General features: G+C 50.6%; 2 protein-coding genes across 10 annotated transcripts in view; both read right to left on the bottom strand.

The window, feature by feature from the left end:
- Positions 3,192–21,020, bottom strand: AKAP8 (A-kinase anchoring protein 8). Of its 3 annotated transcripts, none has more exons than XM_018051300.1 (14): positions 20,910–21,020; positions 17,963–18,001; positions 16,485–16,517; positions 15,699–15,975; positions 14,765–15,248; positions 14,103–14,232; positions 13,814–13,860; positions 12,692–12,725; positions 10,745–10,832; positions 8,735–8,876; positions 8,286–8,379; positions 7,717–7,847; positions 6,490–6,585; positions 3,192–4,847 (listed from the first exon to the last, which is right to left on the bottom strand). In XM_018051300.1, the coding sequence occupies exons 1-14, from the start codon at positions 20,926–20,928 to the stop codon at positions 4,410–4,412; spliced, it is 2,052 nt and encodes a 683-aa protein (XP_017906789.1). In that variant the 5' UTR covers positions 20,929–21,020; the 3' UTR covers positions 3,192–4,409. The 3 variants fall into 3 exon arrangements, with proteins under 3 accessions (XP_017906789.1, XP_017906790.1, XP_017906791.1); XM_018051302.1 differs by lacking the exon at positions 20,910–21,020 and adding an exon at positions 20,209–20,282 and having other exon boundaries at positions 3,559–4,847; XM_018051301.1 differs by lacking the exons at positions 16,485–16,517; positions 17,963–18,001 and having other exon boundaries at positions 3,557–4,847; positions 20,910–21,008.
- AKAP8L (A-kinase anchoring protein 8 like) overlaps positions 21,319–23,172 on the bottom strand; it is a 30,958-nt gene continuing 29,104 nt past the window's right edge. For 5 of the 7 annotated variants that reach the window (XR_001918367.1, XR_001918365.1, XR_001918364.1 and 2 more), the window contains 2 exons: positions 21,790–21,885; positions 21,321–21,700 (listed from right to left, as the gene is read on the bottom strand). Coding sequence is in view for 3 of the 7 variants with exons in the window: in XM_018051304.1 (XP_017906793.1) it covers positions 21,389–21,700; positions 21,790–21,885 (408 nt within the window). In the remaining 4 variants the exon portion in view is untranslated. Of the gene's footprint in view, positions 21,701–21,789; positions 21,886–23,172 lie in introns of all 7 variants that reach the window. The other 2 variants (XM_018051305.1, XM_013965051.2) reach the window with 1 other exon arrangement.

Consider the following 23,172-nt stretch of genomic DNA (forward strand, 5'->3'; position numbering starts at 1 on the left):
CTGAGGTACCTGTCTTATCACTCCTGGCCTCCTTTCTGGTGTGCCAGGATCACTTTCAGCAGTAGACGTGATTTCTTTATGGTCCAAAATCTAACAGAAGATTGACAAATACTGATTATGTGAGCACTTTGGTTATTACACTATTTTTTCCTCTTTAGCAACTGTGAGTGAGTGAAGTTGCTCAGTCGTGTCCGACTCTTTGCGACCCATGGACTGTAGCCTACCAGGCTCCTCTGTCCATGGGGTTTTCCAGGCAATAGTACTGCAGTGGATTGCCACTTCCTTCTCCAGGGGATCTTCCCAACCCAGGGACTGAACCCGGGTCTCCCGCATTGTAGACGGACGCTTTACCATCTGAGCCACCAGGGAAGTCCCCTATTACACTGTATTTTTTCCTCTTTAGCAACTGTAGTAATTTCATAAAAACCCAATTAGATCACACAGACCCACAGTATTACCTAAAGCTGAAACTATTAATAGGTTGACATTCTTAAGACTATTTTTTTGCTGCCAGCCATCTATGGGGTCGCACAGAGTCAGACATGACTGAAACCACTTGGCGGCAGCAGCAGCAGAGAATACATTCTCTAAACCTGTTTTGTTGTTGTTGTCTAGTTGTAGCATGCAAACTGTTAGTTTGCAGCACGTGGGATCCAGTTCCCTGCCTGACCAGGGATTGAACCTGGGCCTCCTGCACTGGGAGCTCGGAGTCTTAGCCACTGGACCACCAGGGAAGTCCCAAACAGGCCTGTGTATTCATCTCAGTATTTCAGGGTCCCACATCTTTTTTTTTTTTGCTGCATTGGGTCTTAGTTGTGGGTAGTGGGATCTTCGTTGTGGTGCAGATTCTCCAGCTGTGGCTTGTGGGCCTGTGGCTCGTGGGCCCGGAAGCACTCAGGCTTAATTGCTCCATGGCACGTGGGATCTTAGTTCCCCCACTAGGGACTGAACCTGTGTCCCATGCATGGAAGGTGGACTTTGAACTAACTTTTAAACTTTTTGGCTGTGCTGGGTCCTCGTTGCCGCACGGACTTTCATCTAGTCGTGACGCGTGGGCTTCTCACTGCGGTGGCTTCTCCGGTTGTGGAGCAGAGGCTCTAGGGTCTGCGGGCTTCAGTTAGTTGTGGCTCCCGGGCTCTAGCACAGGCTCAATAGACGTGTCACAGCAGCTTAGCCGCTCTGAGGCATTGGGATCTTCCTGCACCAGGGATGGTAGGTGGATTCCTTACCACTGAGCCCCCTGGGATGTCACAGTATTCCCCACCTTTAATGTGGGGCCTTAGAAGTTACTTAACTTCCTTCTCAGGTTTCTCCCCTACAGAGAAGATAAAACTGATAAATATTCGTTTCCAATGAGTGAGCCTGCAACTCACTCCTGTCATCTCAGGCATATCAGGACATCCTTTTGTGCAACCAAGTAATGACTCCCCATCTTGGGGAATGAGGGCCTGATTTAAACCTAAATTTAAGAATAAAATGAACCATGTCATTTCATACTGGGGGTAGGTGGTAAGGGTGGGAGTAAAAGAACGTAATAGAAATTCAGATTCAATGGCAGGCCTTGTATTAATTTTACAAGAAAACCAAGGGAATTCTCTGGCAGTTCAGTGCTTAGGACGCCACGCTTTCACTGCAGAGGGCACCGGTGATTGCAGAACTAAGATCCCCCAAGTCACATGGCATGGCCAAAAAAACCTAGTTTCAAAGTTTTGTTATTCTCTCTCAGACACTTTTGCCTCAAGAGAACAAGCTTCAACGGGCATGCATAACCTGTGACTAAGCCACGTCTATGCAGTATTAGTCAGCAAATGTGGAAAACTCAGCAGTGGCCACAGGACTGGAAGAGGGCAGTTTTCATTCCAACCTTAACTAAGGGCAGTGCCAAAGAATGTTCAGACTACCGTACAGTTGTGCTCATTTCACATGCTAGTAAGGTTATGCTCAAAATCCTTCAAGCTAGGCCTCAGCAGTACATTCGAGGCTTCTGGAACTGAGAACTTCCAGATGTACAAGCTGGGTTCAGAAAAGGCCTAGGAATCAGAGATCAAACTGCCAACCTTTGTTGGATCATAGGGAAAGCAAGGGAATTCCAGAAAAACATCTACTTCTGCTTCATGAACAACACTAAAGCCTTTGTGGATCACAGCAAACTGTGGAAAATTCCTAGAGATGGGAATGCCAGATCACCTTATCTATCTCCTAAGAAAACTGTACGCAGGTCAAGAAATGAGTTAGAACCAGACATGAACAACTGACTGGTTCCAAACTGGAAAAGGAGTATGACAAGCCTGTGTATTGTAACCCTGATTATTTAACTTATATGCAGTGTACATCATGGGAAATGCCAGGCTCAAGCTGGAATCAAGATTGCCAGGAGAAATATCAGCAACCTCAGATGCTATGCAGATGATACCACTCTAATGGCACAAAGTGAAGAGGAACTAGTCTCTTGATAAGGGTGAAAGAGAGTGAAAAAGCTGGCTTAAAACTCAATGTTCAAAAAATGAATATCATGGCATCTAGTCCCATCAGTTCAAGGCAAACAAGATGGGGAAAAAATGTAAACAGTGACAAGTTTTATTTTCTCGGGCTCCAAAATCACTGTGGACAGTGACTGCAGCCATGAAATTAAAAGGCGCTTGCTCCGTGGAAGGAAATCTATGACAAACCTAGTGTATTAAAAAGCAGAGACATCACTTTGCCAACAAAGGTCCATAGAGTCAAAGCTATGGGTTTTCCAGTAGTCCTATACAGATGTGAGCTGGACCATAAACAAGGCTGAACACCGAAGAATTGATTCTTTCAAACTGTGGTGTTGGAGAAGACTCTTGGAGTCCCTTGGACAGCATGATCATACCAGTCAATCCTAAAGGAAATCAACCCTGAAAGTTCCTTGGAAGGACTGATGCTGAAGCTCCAATACTTTGGCCACCTGATGCAAAGAGCTGACTCACTGGAAAAGACCCTGATCCTGGAAAGACTGAAGGCAAAAGTAGGGGCTGGAAGAGAATGAGATGGTTAGATAACATTGCCAATTCAATGGACATGAATCTGAGCAAACTCTGGGAGATGGACAGGGGAGCCTGGCATGCTGTCCACAGGGTTGGAAAGTCTGACACAACTTAGTGACTGAACAAAACAAATGCAGTATTAAGGAATGATGAGCAGAAAAGATTCAGAGGCACTGTTTCTTGCTTACTAAGCAGTTTATTTGTTCTTAGTTCTACCATTTGACTTTTCCATAAATACCTATCTCAAGTCTCCAATAAGGCTCCTTGAGAACAGTGCACATACCTAAGTGTTGTCATGAATCAGCACCTGGTATACAACAGGTGCTCTCTTTTCTATCACCTCTTTTCTAGTAACGTCCCACTGGCCAGTGCCTTCCTAAGTGTGACAGCTCAAAGGCTTACAGGCAAACAGACCCAGCAGTACCATTTCAAAAGGGCGGTTAATCTTCCAGTTCTTTTGATTACATGAAAGTGTAACTGTTGCTTACTAACCTTCAACACATGCTAGCTTTTCTGTCTTACAGATTCAAAAACTTCCAAAGGAATATTTATCTAAAATAAAATGTTTATTCATTTTCCACAGATAGGTATCTCTATGGCAATTTATATTGATTTCCATTCACAAGACATCAAATTTTCTTTTTAAATATATATAAGTAAAAGTAACTCAATTTAAAGAAAAACAAGAAACCCTGAAGTAATGCAGAGGTGGGTCACAAATGAGGTAAAACATTGCAAAGGTGATTCACCAAGGACTAAAAGTTGGGAAACAATGCCCCAGGCAAAATATCCTCATTCTTGAGGGTAAGTAGGTGTGCTTCCAATGGTTCACGTGTGAGAGTCTTCAGGACTTTGAGAATTCACTGATGTGACAGAATCAAATCACATGTTACCAAGATTCTGCTACCTCTTGTGAAGGAGGATCACACACCACACAGTGTACCACAAAAGCAGAGATCAAAAACCAAAGCCAAAGTAAATTCTCGAAACTTTTAACAAAAACAGTAAAAGCTTTATAAAGCAAGATACATCCTAGTACTGAACTGCTCCCGACCAAAAAATAATAAAAAGGGGTGCATTCAGCCAGTGGCTGTATTTAACAAGCAAAGCATCAGCAAAGTCTAATTATCCAAATTTTATTATTCCAACTACCATGTAAAGAGAGATGTAAAGACAGCCACTTGGGGGAATGTACAACTTTTGCAGCCTTCACACCAAGGCAGAAAGCCTTGTGACGACTCTGTGAGACAAGCCTGTGAGGTACACTTTTCTGAAGGAAATGGCTGTGTCTCTTTGCCGAAATAATATTCCAGTATCACATACCCTACTACTACTCAGAAGCCAAAGGAGAGAGCATAATGCATCATATAGCCTATCCCTTGAAACAGGGAAGGAGGGTCACTCTGCGGGAGCAGCACCTTTGGGCTCTGCATCAGTCTGCCCCACTGTGGCTTCGGCAGCAGCTGTGACTGTCGAGGTGCTTTCTGGCTCTGCTGCCACGGCTTCCGCTTCGACTCCAGCCTCAGCAGCTTCACCTCCAGCTTCTGCTTCAGCGCTGCCCTTCCCAGGTGCCACTCTGCAGGGAGTCTCTGCTTCGGGGTGGGGACCACTGGTGGCCTCAGCCGTGTCTGCGGGGCCATCCCGTTCGGCAGGCATCTCCCCACTTTCTGGAGCAGGAGCTTCCTCCCCATCTACTGCACTCACTGCTGCCGTAACCACCTCAGCCAAGACCTGGGCTGCCACCTCCTCAGGGGTCTCCTCCTTATCCTCACTTCCTAAATGCTCATCTCCTTCTATTTCTGCATCACCAGCTTCACTGGTGAAAGGGTCTTCACCCTGGCCAACAAGAGGAAACCCAGGTTATTGCGGTCTAAACAACTGTCCAAACGAGAGACTGAGGCTCAGGCTGCTGGGAGATCATGTTTTCATGATGGGCAGAGTCAACAAGAGAAACATTTTAAATCATATCAAGTGAGTCCATCCTACAAGTGCTCAGAAAAGACATCTCAGAAAAGCTTCACGAGTACTATTTTATACTTGTTATTCAAGCATATAATGATGAGGAAAGGTTTAAAAAGTCATAGATACTCTCAACCCAATTAAAAAAAAAAACAACCCCAAAACCCATAAACCTCATTTTAACAGGAAGTTCAGGCTTTTTTTTTTTCAATGTGGACCATTTTAAAAGTCTGTATTGAATCTAATACAATACTACTTCTCTTTTGTATTTTGATTTTCTGGCTTCGTGGCATGTAGGATCTTAGTTCTGTGACCTGGGGTCAAACTAGCATCCCTTGCATTGGAAGGTAAATTCTTCACCACTGGACCACCAAGAAAAGTCCCAAGGCTCTTTCTAAAGTTTCATTTAAGCACACAGCCCTGGCATGAAGGTTACCCTCTTTTTACAGTGAAGAAAATGAGAGTTACTAAACAGTAATCAGAAAATGTTTTAAAATACAGTGTTTAGGACTTCCTGGCAGTCCAGTGATTAAGACTCCCAGCTTCCACTACAGGGGATGTGCGTTCGATCCCTGGTTGGGGAAACTAAGATCGCACATACCAAAAAAATAATGGTGTGTAGGGAGTTCCCTGGTGGCCTCATGCTTAGGATTCTGAGCTTTCACTGCCATGGCCTGGATTCAGTCCCTGGTCAGGGAACTGAGATTCTACAAGTTATGAGGTAGGGCCAAAACAAAACGAAGTATTTAGAAACTTGAGTTAACAGCTGACTCCAGAAACTTTTAAGACTGTCTAAGCCACAAGGTAAAACACTGATCAGTCATGGTTCTTACACTGATTATTTAAATTCTATCCCTTTATGGATGAAATGAATCTTCAAATACTGAAGCAATTAATAACTGAGAAGAGGGCAAACACGTCCTAGTCAGGTTATGCTGAATCCTAACTGCCAGCCCCAAATGTTGAAGTCATGGGTCTGAGCACTTAGCAAAATGGGCTTCCAAAGGAGGAACCAGAGACTCTTCCAACCAGACTCCTATCCAGGATATCCTCCTTGGCGTTTTTTTGATTACTCTGCTCCTGATACTATGGCACCGCTAGCCCTTCCCTCTCCCTTGTTCCCGATCTTACGTCGGTTGTCTCTGCCAGCAAAAACACGTTTTAGCATCTACATGGAGAATGACCATCTACTTTGGTTTTCTGTTTTGTTGTGAGCATTTCACCATCATTTGGGTTGCTATTTTATGGAGAGACAGTCTGGTTTTCTCATGGTGACAGTCAGCACCACTGCACAGATTAATCAAGTAGGACCATTTCCCAGAGTTCCCAGGCAAGCAGTCAGTCTCAGGGAATGCACAACTGTGGAATCCCCAAGCCTGATACATTCCAACATCTCTCAATTCTTCAAAAGACTCAGAAATGCTAAATACTGCACTGTGAATAGAATTCCAAACCCAGAGAGTTAGTTCATCCTCCATTTCCAAAGCTTTTCCCATCTACTGGACTCTGAAGCACAAACCTTAAGGTATTTTTCCAGCATCTTCACTATATGTCTGTTGTTCAAAACACTCTTAGCCACATGGAGACTTGTTTTCTTGAACTGTTCAGCAGCCAACTACAAAGGGAATCAAACATGAGTTGTTAAAAATGGTGTGCACAGAGGAGCGAGAGAATAAACCAGCCTGGGTACACTGAGTTGTTCTGAGATTCGTCCTATGCAACTAAAATCTTTCTTCAGTATGGCAAGTCTCCAAGTGCTGGACTCCAAGAATGAAAGCAAGCAAGCACTGGAGAAGAATCAGAACTGAGTCTGTGAAATAGCGGGGATAAGTCTAAGACGTTAAAAAGTGCAGGCACACCACTGATGTCCAAGTACCATGCATACAAGCAAGGAAAAAATAAAAACATTTACAGATCAGAAGCTAGGTGGACTCAGTAGGGGAAAAGGGCAAGCTTTTTCTTTTCAGTTTTCTGAGTTATACTGACTTTACAAGTAAATTCTATAGGGAAAGTCTGAATGCTGCAAACACTTGACTGTTTTAGAGCTTAACTCAGATGATAATCCCTTGTTTGTACAGTGGTTTTTGTCTGGTCTTTAGTAATACCAGGAGATGATGGGCCGGTAGGTAGCTCCAATCTGGTAGTCAGGTAAACTAACCACAGAGATGCTAAACCAGGGCTTGGCAAGCTAGAGCCTGCAGGCCAGACGCGGCCACACCCATTCCCTTTACTTAAGGCCTGTGGCTGTTTCTGCCCATCAGCCACAGACTTGAGGATTAACAAGTTAAGGCAGGGACCTGATGGCTTGCAACGCTAAAAATACTTACAGTTTGACCCTTTATTTAAATTAAAAAAGCTGTCAATACTTTGGCATTTAGCCTCAGGCCCCATCAGCTAGTAAGGATCAAACCAATCCCTGACCCTGAGTCCTCCAGACTATTCCGCTATGAGTGGTCTTCAGCCTCACCTTGTAAGAAATCCAGTTTTTCAGCAACTGGGGAATTTACTCATGTGACTTACAAGGAATATTCTCAACCCAGGAAAATTTCCAGTCAATCTTAAGCAACACATTTTCCTCACATTTTAATAGAAACTGGGTGCATGTTACAATCACTTCATGAAATGATGGACTTATGGCAAAAGCCCCTAAAGAAGTTAACTTCCACATGCACACACACAAATTGCTGAACCCCTCGCACTAGCAGCCAGGACTGCTTGCCCCACCCCACACCAGGGGGGCACTCACCCGACGGTTGTGATTGTGGTCGACAGAGTGCAGGTGCCGCTGGAGGAGCTGGGGCTGCGCCGGGATCAGCATGTCACAGGCCAGGCAATGAGCAGCCTCTATTTTCTTGAAGAAGTGCTCCTGGCCAATCCCTGTTGACAACACCCCAGACTTGTGGGATTTGGGTCGGCATCCAAGTGATGCTTCTCTCCCACTAACTCCCCATCAGGGCTCACAGTTTCTCCCCATGGCCCTAAGGACTCGGTTAGGACAGAATCTGAGACACACATCACCTGCCCTCCAGCAGGTGCATGGAGACAGAACACACGGCCTCCACACCTGGGAACTTTATTTTTAACTTTTCTCATCCTTTGGTCCTTCCTCTTCATACTAAGGAGGAAAAACATCAGAGTGCTTAAACAGCACCCCAGGAAGCTGCCTGTAGAGCTGTCAGCTACCTTAGGCCACACATGAAGGTCTCCTTCCCTTGCTAAGCGCCCCTCCCATTTGTCTTCTCTTTGTCACATTTTCAACCACCCTGACCTGGGCTCTGGAGTAACACCCACCCCCCACCTCAGATCGAAACCCACCTTTGAAAGGATCCGGTTTTGGTTTTGTACTTTCCTTCTCCATCAGCTCCTGACGCCGCTTCTCGATTTTCTTATTCCTGTTTATAATGTATTCCTAGAGACGTTGGGAGATGCACCAAATGAAATGAGGGGGGAAGGCGCACATGGGTATTTTTTCAACTGCACCAGAGGCAGCTCATCAAGGGTAACTGCCAAGCCCACGGTGGGTGGTGACAACCTTATCTCAGCTGCTCTCAGAACTGGAAGACAGCCAGGAGAGCAGCTCCATGGGCAGAATTCGTGCGAACTACAATGAGTGGAACTCTCATTGTCCTTCTGCCTCAGGGACCTGCACACTGCTATTCTGGAAAAAGAAGTCTTGACCTAGTTTAGGCTTCCCTTCTCTATGGGGTATCCAACACCTGTAGGATCACTGGCACACGCCGTGATGGAGGCTAACTGTGATTTACCTGGAGGAATTCCACCGTCTTGTCAGGCAGCTTGGTACTTATAAAGCGCAGTGTCTCTTTGTGAAACTTGCTTTGCAAATGCTTCTGGATTTCTTCATCTTCAAAACTCCGGAACTTGCACACGGAACAGGCAAACTGAATCCTGGAGAAGGAAGACAAAAAGAAAAGCAGTGATGGAGATAACCAGCTTATCTCTGCATCAGAGTAACAGTTACTCCAAGCTTCTCCACATTAAGAATCAGAGTGCAACCTTTCAAGTATTTCAGGAAAATGATTCCTGTAGCACTCTGCCATACCACTCTTTCTGGCCCAAAGAGGTGGAGACTTTTCAGAACTGTGGATTCCCTAAGTCTCTAGCCCACTGCTCTGGGGACCTAGAACCCAACTCCATAGCTTCTCAGATGCTTCTTTCTGCAGCCACTTGGAAGAATACAAGACAACTGACCCCATTTAGCACCACAGAATTCCTGATGATCTCACAAAATTCAAAACTCACATGATCTCAGTTCTCCAATGGGACTCAATGGAAGGACACATCATACCTAAAGATGAAAACTGAGGTTTCTTTGTTGTGTGCTTTCAAAATCTCACCAGATATATGCATGCCGTATGACAAGGGGAGAGCACCCCACAGACAGACTCCCAAACCCCCAGAGCACAGAGCAAGGTGTTGCTTCCCTCAGCTCCACTCCTCATGGGGTCTAAGAGCAGAGCAGAGGCGCTGCGGCACTCAGGAATCCTCCTCTGCCAAATCAGACTTCTGCTGGACAAGTGCCACAAGACAGCCTTGCCTTTGCAGATACTCCCGAAAGGGGAGCGAAGAGGAAAGTCTCCTGGGCCCTGTGTGCACAATTGTCAGGAAGCCACCGAAGAAATACAGGCCCCGCTTCTTTGCTGCATCTTGACCTCCCCTGTGACAACTTCTCCAATTTTTTTGAGGATCTTCAGTCATTAGGGCAGTCTAAGTGAAAGTCCTTCAGTCGTGTCTGTTTGTGACCCCATGGACTGTCCCTGGAATTCTCCAGGCCAGAATCCTGGAGTGGGTAGTCGTTTCCTCTGCAGGGGATCTTCCCAACCCAGGGATCAAACCCAGGTCTCCCGCATTGTGGACGGATTCTTTACCACCTGAGCCACAAGGGAAGCCCAGGGCAGTCTAAAGATTCTTTTAAAACAGTAATCTCAGTTCCCTTGTGGCATGAAAACAGATCTAGAATGACCGTCATTTTTATGCATCTGTTTAAAGATAAGATTTCAGTGAATTCTGTAACACTTGGAACTCCTCCTACCCCACTTTCCAGCCTCTACTGTTTGCTCTTTTGCTAAGTGTTACTTGCACAGGAAAACCATTATCCCCATTTGAGCCTTAAGGGCAAGGATTTCCTCTCAAGTCTTGAAGAGAACCTGCGCACAGGGAAGTAGCCAGCTTGGTCACGGCCTCACCAACCATGTACTCTAGTGGTTTATGAGGACAGGTACAGTGTGCCCACACCGATGCCCTTGGCGGTTTGCACTGGTGCTTTTAAATCTTGAGGTTTAACATCTATACACGTCAAACTCCACAAGTGGTTTGGATTTACATGGACGAGGCATCCAAAACACCTTGGCAGCTCAGCTAAATACACTTCACCTGTCTGGAATGACAGCCAAGAGACAAGGGAACTCCTCACAGGCCTACAGGAGGGCAAGCAACACCAGCAAGGCTAAGACTCAGTGTGTTTCCCAAGTTTTGTCTCCCATCGACCTGACTAGGCTTTCCTGACACACACCCAGAGTCAGACAGTAGGCTGCTGGATAGGAAAAGCAAGATAGGGAAGGACACAGACAGCAGGTGGGCCGTAGTGCGAGTGGGGTGGGCAGGCCGTGTCCTCCCCAGCTCGTCCCAACCTTGTCAGGCCCTGGGGGTAGGGGAGTGGAAATGAGGTGACCAGGCCCCTCACCCCCCCAACTACGGAGTGAAGACAGCGGAGCTCAGGAGAGCCTTGACGGCGCCCGCCTCATCTGCCCCCTCACCTGTCAGCCGCCCGGTCTCGCATCCTGTCTCTCCTCCTCTGCTTCTCCCTCCTCTTCTTCACTTCATCGTCCTCGTCGTCCTTCTCTCCTGCAACAGAGGAGTCCCTTCCAGACCCTCTGAGGCGCCGGTAGAGGCGCTGAGCACCAGGGCTTTGACGGGGGCCACAGCTGTGCCACCATACCCCATGCCCTGCTGCGCCCTCCACGCACGGCAGGGTCAGGACACCCTGAGGCAGCAAGGGGCTGTCAAAGGCTCCCAAAAGGAGTGGGCCTTTGATGAGAACCCTGAGCAGTTCCCAGGGGAGTCACGTCACTCCCCCCCAGGGCCTGATAAGGTTGGGATGGGCCAGGGACACGGCCCGCCCACCCCACTCACACTACGGCCCACTAGCTCTGTCCTTCCCTATCTTGCTTTTCCAGTCCAGCACCCTACCATTGGGTCTTCTCCCAATGTGACTTAAGGAGACAAAGAAGCGGTTCTCCCCAGGCAGCAGCTGGACGGCCTTAGAGAGTGACGCCAGCCACTCTGCCGCCCTCCGCCCCACCTCCAGGTGGGCCGTGACAGCCGTCCTGCCGGCCTCCTCTGAGCTAGGGCCTCAGCAGGTCTGACAATCCCTGCTGGCCTGGACTCTACCTCCCACTCACCAGAACCATCAATCTCTGGTTTTCCCAGCGATATGCAGGAAGCAATCCCAGAAATAAAAATGGGAAGAGACCAAACGGTCCTCTGTCCATCCCATGGGGCCAGCGCGGGAGCTCTGGAGAGAGCCGTGCAGCCCAGAGGTGCAGCCTGGCCCAGGCTGCCTCACCGCGGCTCAGGGCCAGGGCCGGACGCTGAAACAAGGTTGGATAAGCATCTGAACTGTAACCCCTACCCCTGATGCCAGTCACGAGACTGTCCCACGAAGATGGCGACCGGTGTGCGCTGCTCAGAAGCCTCTCAAAAGGGCGTGTGGGATTTTTGGCAAGAGGTCACTGCCTGAAACTATTACTGCTGTTTAATAGCAAAGTCATCCCAGGTAGGCAGCAGGACCTGTGCGCAATAAACATGTCACCTTTGCTTTAGCATTTACCCCGCTGCACGAGCCGCTAAATGCTCTGTGGTCCCATGCTATGGATGTAATTGCCTCAATAAACAGGGCAGGAGGACCTCAGAGGGTTGTCTAAACCTGAACATGTAAGAGAAGGAGCATTTAAGTCAGGGCCTTCATAATTAATGGGAGCAGCCTGTGGGAAACCAGCTATGGACGTACCCACGGGACCAGGAGAGAAGCAAGTGGCTGCCTCTCCACGCCCCTCCTGAAGGGCTTAATGGTGCTCTGTTCTTGCCACTCATTTGGGGCTCTCACGTCTCTCACGCTGGAACTGCTGGGGCCTGCTGAGCAGTGCCTGCCTCTGGAGGATCCAGGCTGCCCCCCCAACCCCCGGCTCCCCTCCCAGGCAGGCGTCTGATCTCTGCCCCACACTGTGCCAGTGTCTCCACCACAGGGGCCGGAAGCATGGCCCTGGCCTGGCAAGCAAGGGGACTGTGGACAGAATGAAGCCCAGGAGCAAACAGTACATGGACCTGCACTGGCCAACAGGGGAACAGAGAAGGCAGGCTGGAGGGCGCCTTTTCTTTTCTCTCTTGCATTTCTGAGACTCTTTTCCCTACCGCTTCGAGCTACTGCAGACACCCAGAGACGAGCTCCCCCGGCCTCCAGGGCCTGCACTGAGTGAGGCAAGCAGACCTATTTCCAGCAAGTGTTGCTGCAAACACCAAGGCAAAGCCTCAGAGCGAGTGGCAAGGCCAAGGCCCACCCGGCAGCCACGGCCCCTCTTCTGCCCTGAGCCTCCAGCCCCTCCTCCAACCTTGCTCGGAAGCCCAGGTGGCTGGGCGTCAGGCAGTGAGTACAGGGCAGCTGGGCAGACACAAGAAAGCTCAAAGGGATTCTGGGGCATGCCTACCTCTTTGCCTCCCGGAGTCAAAGGATTCGTCCTCCTGAAAAAGGGCACAAAGGCACACTGTGAGGTGGAATTTCTAGAGCTCTCCACAAGCAGCCACCAGGAACATTGCCACAGAGCATCAGGACAAGACCCAGGGCCTGAGTGTCCTGTCACTAGTCCCGCTTGCCTTCTGAGGCTCTGTGCTAACAACTAACTTGCTTTTTTTAAATTAAAGACACAGACTAGCTTTAAAGCTGGAGAATTACCTCTGGCAAACGCACAGTTCTGCATGTGGGAATACCAAAAGTTCACCCATCAACAATGTCAAGAAACCCCAATTTGTAGAAAGAGCTAGTCCTAGCACTCTTTCCTGAAAATGGGCTTTATGACATTTCCCAGCTACTTGTTTACATCTACCAAAGGTTATAACAAGTCAGATATAGATAAAAACTCATGTAACTGAACCCATTTCTTAGACATCAAGCTGATATACAGATCTATCAGCAGGTATACAGAAATCCCCAACAAGATCTAAACAACCTAGACAAGCAAGACAATCAGAAGAGCTGAAAAGTCACTGTAACCAGGGACTTCCTCCCCTCCCCCAAGCTCATCTGACCATCAGAAGCCCCTGGATGACGTTTCATACGCCCAGATTTCCAGGTCCTGCCCCAGACTTGGATCAGAGTTCGCAGGAGGCGGCAAAGGCTTGCACCCCAGGTGCTTGTGCCTGGTCCTGGCTAAGAGCCAGCCTCCAGCACCCATCTCCCATGACCGGTTTTAAGAGCTGAAGGACAGGGATGCAACTCAGCACGGCATAGAGCTGGCAGCAAATGAGTCTTCAGTGCCTATTTGAAAGCCTCAGCCTACGTGGCCACTGCAGTTACCATGTGGCAGCCAGGCACATCACTGTGAGGACCTAGGAATGGCTGGGGAGAGGGCTGGGAACGTTTTCAGGAAAACAAGGATTGTTTCAAGTGGAAAACTCTCAGAAACCGAGCTGCAAGTCTGATTATTAAATCGACTCATGAGGTGGAGTTGAATCTACCACAGCAGCTGTTCCTGCCTCTCTGTGAGGAAGACACTAAAGGAGGAAAACCCAGACTAGAGACACTGGAGGTTGATCGGTAAAGGTGAACTTACACCCCTGAATTCTTCATCTCCTGAGCGGAAGTCACCAGCTCCATCATCTACCAAACACAAAGGAATAAAGAAAGTCAGCCCCTTGGCAGCGGGCCCACTCCCTGTTTTCACTTCCCAAACTCACTGTCCAGAGTGACTGTGCTCATCCTGACTACAGCGGGGACTGTGGGAGTGTGAGTGACACACGTCACTGAGTTCCCATGTGCGCTGTCCAGACAGGCAGGCAGAGCACCAAACACGCAACTGACCCACCTTATACCCACGCTGGCCTACTGGCCCCAGGGCATACCGTTTTCAGAAAAATCTCCTTCGCTGTCAGCTCGAGCTTGTTTGGTGTCAGGCTCGTCATAAATCTGCAGCTGCTTCCGTTTCCTGCCCAAGCTTTCTGGGCCGCAGCGATTGAACCCTCTCCGCCGAGGCTACAAACAGAAGCACACTCTCATGTTTTGCTTACTCTGATGGTCCCCATTTGTCCCCAGAGCAATGAAGAACAGAGGGGTTGTAAGGTCAGAGAACAAGGGCAGGAAAGGTCTTTCAGAAAGCAAAGGAAGACACCACGGTTGGAACCTCTCCCACCCTCACCCCCCTGCCAAAACACAAAAACTTTATGCTGAGTGAAAGAAGCCAGACACAAAAGGCCACGTACTACATGACTGCATTCATATGAAATGTCCAGAAGGACATCTAGAGACAAAAGCTAGATTAGCTGTTGCCATGGGTTGAGGGAGAGAAGAGGAAATGACAGGTTTCTTTCTGGGATGATGGAAACACTCTTAATTACATAGTAGTGAAGAGTGAAGGTTGCACAATTCTGTACATTTCCACTAGAAGTTCAACTGCACTTAAAAACAAAAAGTGACGTAAGGTCTGGTACGATCTCTAAAATACTTTAAAGATAAACATATAAAAAGAAACGCAAACAAGGCAGGTTAGAACTTGGCAAAGGCTCACCTGATCTCTTATCCGGGTCTGTGACCGGCCACACCCATAGGGCACAGAGTTGTCATAACCTCCTGCACCCTGGACGCCCATCATGCCAAAGTCAGGGGCCGGGGACTGGGAGAAGAGGGAAGGCGGGGGCCTGCTGGGGGCGGGGCCGCCAAGGCCCCGCCCACCCACATAGTTCATCTCTGTCCACGGAGTAGAAAGAGGCTCAGAGGCGGCTGCAGGTGGCATGAAGGGGTCACCGCGCACAAATGTGCTGGGGTTGCTCCGGTCCTGGAAGCGGCCCTGGCCGCGGCCCCGCATGAAGCCATCGAGGGAGCCCCGCTCACGGGCTGGGTCCCGGCAGTCACTGTACTGACCACCAAAGCCACCATTGCGGTCGGGCCCCAGGTCAAAGTCATAGTCGTAGCTGTAGCTGGGGCGGTAGGGATTGTGTTCAGGCAGGCAAGGCCTGGAATCATAGGACTCAAACGACTGGAAGCGAAAGGAGCTGCAAAGAAAGCACAGCCCATCACCACACTGTCCAGGCACCACCTCAACACCTCCTGCAAAGCACACCTCCCTACATTCAGAGCAGCAAAACCAAACTGCCACGCACCCCTCTGAGACGCTCACAGAGTAAAACAGACCAGATCCCTTTGAAACACCACTGAACACGGGGAGTGGAGCCCTGGCCACAGGAACAGGGAGAAGATGCTGGGTGCTTGATGCAGACGTAAGGGGTCTTACACAGTTGAGCTAACGGCCATGCCCTAAGGCCCACCACCCAGGAAACCAGCAAGTCCTACCAAACGCCTCTGCCCCAATAAAGGCTCAACTTATCTGGCCTACAGTGTGGAGGGAGCTAGGGAAGAGCCCTCCCAGGACGAGCAGGTGCCCACTCCCTCTATACAAAGCGGGGCACCCGGGACCCTCGGGAAGGGCTCAGGTCTATAATCACCTCTCCCGGTCCTGCATGCCCTCCCCACCGCTGCTGCTCCCGCCCCTTCCTCCTTCCTTGGACATCATGTCCAAACGCTGGTTGATCTTGGCGATGAGGGAGTCAGAACTGTCAGAGCATGGTTCTGGGCCGTAAGAAGCCACGTGCATGGCAGGGCCCCCAGGCGCCAGGCCGTCGCTGGCCTTGGTGGCCTCCCATGAGGCTGGGCCGTAGCTGTAAGTTGCTCCGGTGGTGACGCTGGTGTTCTGGGCACCATAGTAATTGTAGTTTTCATAACCTGATGGAGGGAGGAAGAGCTAAGTCAGATCTCAGCAGCTACAAGACCAGTCCCTGGGGGACAAGTCAGGCAAGGAGCACCCGCCGCCTATGGAGAAGAAAGAGGGTCCTGAGACCAAGGGCTGCTGCCACTGCCCCAGCACTGCACACGTCACCTGCCAACAGGCGGCAGGAGGGCACGGCCTCAACTCTGAGCGGTGGGTTTTCTATACCGAATCATAAGACTTGCTTCTCATCCAAAGCCAGAGAGCCCAGGAGCTGGCAGTTGGAAGACTGATGGACCCACCAAAGAGCAGACCACCACCACAACCCTCCCTACCCTCTACCTCCAGCAAGCTCCCTCGGAGGCCTGCCCCCAGCCCTCCCCCATATCCCAGACCCAGTCTGCTGAGGCTTCAGGACAACCATGAGCACACCAAGGATGGGAGATGGGGGTCCCTGCACCCCAGCCCCTCGAGGTAGCTGGTCAGAGGCCTACTCACCCACCCACAGACCCCTAGAAGGGCGTACCTTGCCAGCTGGCCACACCAGTTCCATATGTACCTTAAATTAGAAGAAACAGAAACATACAAGATTTCGGTTTACAAAACGAAGGCATCTAAGACGTAGTTCCTCACCCCGACCCCAGCCTAGACACTGAGGGACGGTCATCACCTCACTCCACTATCCACAGGGCCAGAGCTGGGGGTGGCTAGGTCAGTGCTGCAAGGAGGCACCCTTGGATGCCCACTGAGGTCAGGAAAGGTGGGGTCCACTAGCTGTAAAACTCATTTCCTACAGAAATGCTCAGCTAAGCGTAACCAGGGCACCTCTCCTAAGGAAGCTGTCCTTTAGGGCAACAGAAAGGACACTATAGTCTTTTTCCAGGAAGCTCGTCCAGCGTGGGCCAGCAGCGAAGAGGCTGCCAGGCCAGGCCCCCAGGCAGAGCTGTTCCAAAGTGCCAGTTTCACCAGGCGCCAGATTTAAGGCACCGCCAACAGCACGGAGTGCACTGGTGGAAAATCACGTCCCCAGCTCAACTGAACAGGGGACATCATGTGCCTGGGCAACACACAAGGCCTCCTGCTGGGATACTAGGTGATGTGTGGAAAAGTGACTCAAAAGCGACCCTGCTGCCAGTGGTGCAGGGGCCAAATTCCAGGCTCAGAAAACAAAGGAAACCTTCAACCAATCCCCTGGAACAAATGCTGGCAAAAAGCAGAAAACCTCGCCCACCAGAGAGCACATTCTAGTTCTTCAAACACACTAAGTACCAGGATGGGGACTCCTGAGCAGGGTCCATGGACGGGCCCAGGGCCAAATCCAGTCCACAGCCCTGTTTTTGCAGGGCCCACAAGCTAAGAATGGGTTTTATGGTTTTAAACGGTTGGGGAACAAACAAACAAAAAAAGTCAAAATAATACTTCATAACATGCAAATTCTGACAAAAGGCACATTTTCATATCTGTCAAAGCTCACAAAACTGTGCAACAGAGTAAAAACTAATGTAAACTATAGACCATACATTGTATGAACACTGGCTTATAGACTGTAACACATTCTGCTAACTATAATAATACAGGAAATTGTGCCTGAGTCGCAGATAGGCTGTGAGTGCGCATATGAAGTTCTATGTACTATCTGATCAATCCCATAAGCCTAAAACTACTGAAAAGTATTATTTATAAAAATCTTTGGTTATACCCTCGGCTATTTACTTAAGACAGAACAACAAAAGTTGTTAAAATAAAGACTGTTCGATGACATAATGGAAATCACATGGTATGCAAATTTCAGTGTCTTTATGTAAACATTATTGGCACACAGTCCTACCTACTTGTTTATAAACTGTCTATGGTGGCTTCTGCACTATAGAGACTATGTAGCCTGCAAAGTTAAAAAATTTACTATCTGGCCCTTTACAAAAAAGGCTTCCTGGTTCCAGCTATGTTCATGCTAGTGCTGCAGGCGGGTAGCCCATGCCTCCCTGACAAGCAGGTCTCACTTACCCTGGGTGTTGGTAGGTCCAGCACTCCATGCCCCATAACCTGTGAACATATTTGTGAGTTACAGTCATACTTGTCACACCAGAGAACAAGTGCTTCTGAGGAGCATAAAGGAATCTCCTTGAAGGAGATGAGTGCCAGTCTTACAAGAAGGCAGCACAACCACAACAATGCCCCCCTAAAAGTCATCCCACAGCTGGCTTTTGCATTATCACACTCCACCTGCCTGAGGTCAAAGCAGAAAAAAGAGGAGGGGGATGGGCCTCTGCACCAGTTTGGTCCATCGCCTGCTGAGGGACCTTGACCTAAGCCTCAACCCACAACTAAGGAAGACACAGGACTAGCTACCAGCTCACTCACCATTAGAACACAGTCCCCACCCCCAGCCCCCTCAGGCAGCCATGAAGTGAAGTGAACTCGCTCAGTCGTGCCCAACTCTTTGTGACCCCATGGACTGTAGCCTACCAGGCTCCTCCCTCCAAGGGATTCTCCCTCCATGGGATTCTCCCTCCATGGGATTTTCCAGGCAAGAGTACTGGAGTGGGTTGCCATTTCCTTCTCCAGAGGATCTTCCTGACCCAGGGATTGAACCTGGATCTCCCGCACTCCAGGCAAACGCTTAACCTCTGAGCCACCAGGGAAGAACCTCCTAACTGGGAACAAACTTTGACTATCTGGAGCCAACAGCTGTGTCTCTGCAGGCCTCGCTTCTTTTGACTCTGAACTCTCCAATGCTCCTCTGGGCCTTGAAGTCCCAGGGCTTCAGCCGGGTCCTGAGGCATCAGATGGCATTCCTCTCTGTAGTGGCTCCCCCGGCCCCTCTGGACACTCCCATGACAGCATCTATCTGGTCCCTCTTCACCTGTGTTTCCAGCCTGACACTGAGCTGGGCACAGGCAACCTTTCACACCTGCCAAATGACTTCACTTCTGCAAAGCCTCCTCTCTCTCAAATACTTCCCTTCTCTCCTACCAGGACTGGAGTAGGAAATGGCAACTCATTCCAGTACTCTTGCCTGGAAAATCCCATGGACAGAAAAGTCTGGTGGACTGCAGTTCGTGGGGTTGCAAGAGCTGGACGTGAGTTAGCGATGGAGCATGAATGTTCCTACCAAGACAATCCAAACCATTAGATGAATGCCTACTGTATGCCCACACGAGACTGACATTCAGCTGGTGATCCCAGAATGCCATTCAGAGGGAGCTAGGGAGCTAAGGCTCAGACGTTATGGGACTTGAACTGAAGTCACCCTGCTGAAGGTTATCTCCCGTCACACAGATTTCCACGTCTATGCAGCAGAAAAGCAGAGTAGTGATTCTAACAGCAAATGACCAACTCTGTGGCACTGGTCTAACTAAAAAGCATAAACCATTCACATAACCTCAAGAACCTTGAAATAGGTACTGTTCACTCTGTGGTACACAGGGGTTCCAGAGGATAAGTCACTTGCCCAAGAACATGTTAAGGAGCAGGAAGAGGAGGACTTGGACCCAGATCGAGGTGCCTCCGAGGGCCAAAGAGCAACTCTTTAACGGCAACAAGTCTTAGGAAATTAGGTGGAAAAGCTACAGAAGGATTCTGGGAGGCCGCTGCACCTAAACCGAGTCTGAAAAGGTTTTCTGGTAGGTAGGAAGGGGAGCAGGGTGTAACCCCTCTAAGCTAAGAGCACAGGTAAGGCAGGATTATTACTAGCTGAAAAATCTGGTTAGGGAAGCAGGCAAAGAAGGGTGAAATCCAGTCTGACTGCCGAAAAGACCGGAGAACCAGGCTGAACCACTCAACGACCTTGGAGACACCCAAGCACACCAGACACCAGGACCTTTCTGCTTCTCTGCAATTTCTGCTGCTGGCCTCCTGCTAATGCTGCCCTTTCAAAACACGCGCCTTCCCTGCGGCAGCCAAGATCTGATCGCCCGTGTCTGAACCTCATAAGCCAGGACAGAGATCCGCGCCGGGTCAAGCCCAGTCCTGCATATTCCAACTATTCCCTGCAGGTAAACGCGGCTTCCAGCAAGCAGCAAAGGCCTCCTAGGAGGCTCAGATTCCAGAAACAGAGCAGGTCGCTCGAGGTCCGTTCTGCCGCAGGCCCTGAAATCCAAGTGGGTAAAGGGCACTTTCCACCTCACACAGCCCCTCTGGCGTCTCCAGGCCACCACAGACGACAACCTTTAGGAGAACCACCAGTCTGTCACGACCCCAGAGCACATAGAGTTTCCAGGCTTTGATTAAGAAGGTACCCCGCATCTGACCCTCAGTGTCTTGTCCCAGATGTGCTTGAGCCAGGTCCGCGACAGTCGCCCAGTGAGGCTGATAACCGCAGAGGCTGCACTAGGCCCGGCTGCTCTGCACCGCCCGACTGGCGGCAAGGGGTCCGAACCTGCGCCGCCCACACGGCCTTCGGGACCAGCGCCCCAGACCTCCTGTGCCACATGGAGGCCCCAGCCAACCCCGCAGGTTCCCAGACAGGCAGGCACGACAGCTCGGGAAAAGGCAGCGATCCCGTCTCGGTCCCAAGCCACAGACCCCGCGCGCCCCACGAGATCCCGTCATAGCTCCGCCTCCCGGCGCCGCCATTTTGTGGCGTCTTCCAAAAGGGACACCGGGCCTGCGAGCGGCGGGGTTCGGCAGGGTCCGGCCGACCCAGCCGGGGGTGAAAAACTGAAACTGCGCCGAATGCCTGAAGCGCCCCCCGAAGTCCGCCCCAGCGTCGGGCCGCCGAACTCGGCCAACGTGCTCAAGCCCTGTCGGCCAATCCGCACGCAGCGCCCCGGGAACGACAGGGCCGAGGTCCAATGAGCTGCGCGCGCGCGCCCCGGCCGCCTCTCCGCCAAGACCGAACTGCGGTAACCGCGCTCGGGTGTAGTCTCCGGCCCGCGGCCCCCTGCACGGCGTCGGAACTACGCCGGGACACCACCTTCCCGCCCCACCCCGCAGAGTCGCCCACACCAACCTCCGTAGCCCTGATCCATGTCTTCAGCTCCGCCCGCCAAGCAGCTCCTTTTTCTAGGCTATCACAGGACGCATGCGCTCAACGCACTTCCCGCCGTCCTCTAATGGTAGACCAGGCGCATACGTCACCCCTGCTACGCGATACCATTGGCCGTAGTTCACGGCGGGCCCTCCTTTATCACCCCGGCTGGCCTTCCGGTTGTTCCGGGTCGGTGTTCATAGCTTGCTAGTTTTGCTCCTGGGCGCTGTGCCTCACCGCTCGCAGGCGTATCCATTCTTCTCGCCGCCAGCGCGCAAACGTAACCCAACAGCCCCAGGTCGCACCCGCAGACACACACAGCCCAGCGGTGAGGCCTGGACACCCGCCCAGGCGGACCGTGCAGCACACAGACAAAAGACGACGACGACGAGGTGGGATGGGGCGAACTTTTATTAGACTCAGCTTGCAGCCTCGGCCCCGCGAGCCCCGCCCGCCCCAAGTCATGGAGCGCCTCCTCCTCCCTCCTCTTCGTCGTCAGCCTCCACGTCGAGGCCCGGGATGCCTCGGATCTGGCGCTCCAGCGCCCCGCCCAGTAGGGGCACGGCCTCCTCGTCCTCCTCCGGGGGCGGGGGCGGGGGTGGGGACGCGGCCCCGGGTACTGGCTCTGGAGGCACTGGGGGCTGAGCCGGCACGGCCTCTGCACCCTCCGCGACCCCGGCCGCTTCAACCAGCGGCCCCTCATCAAGGACACCTCCCTCGGCCTCCTCTTGTTCCTTCTCCTCCTCTGGGCTGTCAGTGAAAGGGTTCTCACCCTGCGGAGAGGGGCGCGACATGAAGAAAGGGAGAACCCGCGGGGTCGCGGCTGGGGACTGGGCCGGCATGCCAGGGGCGTGCACCTCACCTTCAGATAGCGCTCCAGCTTCTTGCTGATTAGCTTGTTGTTTAGGATGCTGCGAGCCACCATGAGCGAGGACTTCTTAGACTGCTCCATCATGAGCTGCGGACAAGGCAGGCAGGGCTGCAGAGGCTGACCCAGGCATTCCAAAGAAGCCTCCCACCCTCACACCGCCGGGTCGGGTAGAGCCCAAACACACCCGCACACCTCTCCACCTCCACCTCGGGACCCAGCACTGCCAATGACTACAAGCAGACTGCTTTAGGTCTGTAAGTGGACCCTTGAGTACAAGCGTGGGTTCACTCTACAAGCATGGAGCCAAGACCCGATTTGATCTTTGCTCCAATGGCCCATCTTTCCACGCCATACTTACTGTAACTGATTAAAGTCATGTCTTTACAGCTGTACTGCAGCGATCTGATTTGCTTACATAAAAATTTATAAGCAGTGAACAAACACTAAAAACCAAATGTGCAACTTCTAACAAGAGGGCAACTGCCCTAAAACACACACAACTCTGCAGGATAAACAGGGAGGATATAAAGGCAGGAAAAGAATGTCAAACACTATGTTTAAGTGATAGGAAACTGTTAGTTGCTCAGTCGTCTCCGACTCTTTGCGCCCCCATGGACTGTAGCCCCGTCAGGCTCCTCTGTCTATGGGATTCTCCAGACAAAAATACTGGAGTGGGTTGCCATTCCCTTCTCCAGGGGATCTTCCCCACCCAGGGACTGAAACCAGGTCTCCCACATTGCAGGCAGATTCTTTACGATCTGAGCCACCAGGGAAGCCCTTAAGTGATCCTTTTAATCCATAAGATTCCCAAGATAAAGAATTATACCCTCAAATGTAAAGGTTGAAAAGAGACACACTCTTGGTGAGAGGCTCAAGTGTTTATTTTCTGAAAAATCGTGATAGTACTCATTGGTAAAGATTCTGATGCTGTGAAAGACTGAGGGCAAAAGAGGATGAGATGGTTGGATGGCATCACTGACTCAATGGACATGAGTCTGTGCAACTCTGGGAGATAGTAAAGGACAGGGAAGCCTAGCATGCTGCAGTCCCTGAGGTCGCAAAGAGTTGGACAGGACTCAGCGACTGAACAATAATCAAAAGCAAAAATTTTCTCAGCAATTCCTCCAGGGAGTCTAGCCTAAATTTAAAATTGGGAACATGCAAGTACACTGGTTGCAGAGGTGAAAAATTGGAAAGCACCTTGGTGTTCTTCAGTGGAAAAGTGGTTACATAAACCAGATGTTCAGAAGAACACCATGCAGTCTTAAAACAGGGCTTCTCTCTCCCCTGGCATAAAATGTGTGATGGGACAGAGTGCGGAGCATGCCAGTGTCTGGGGCGATTTACACCAAAATGCTACATGATTTTCTCTGT

Source organism: Capra hircus, chromosome 7 (genome assembly GCF_001704415.2).
Source record: "Capra hircus breed San Clemente chromosome 7, ASM170441v1, whole genome shotgun sequence".
Taxonomy (NCBI): Eukaryota; Metazoa; Chordata; class Mammalia; order Artiodactyla; family Bovidae; genus Capra; species Capra hircus.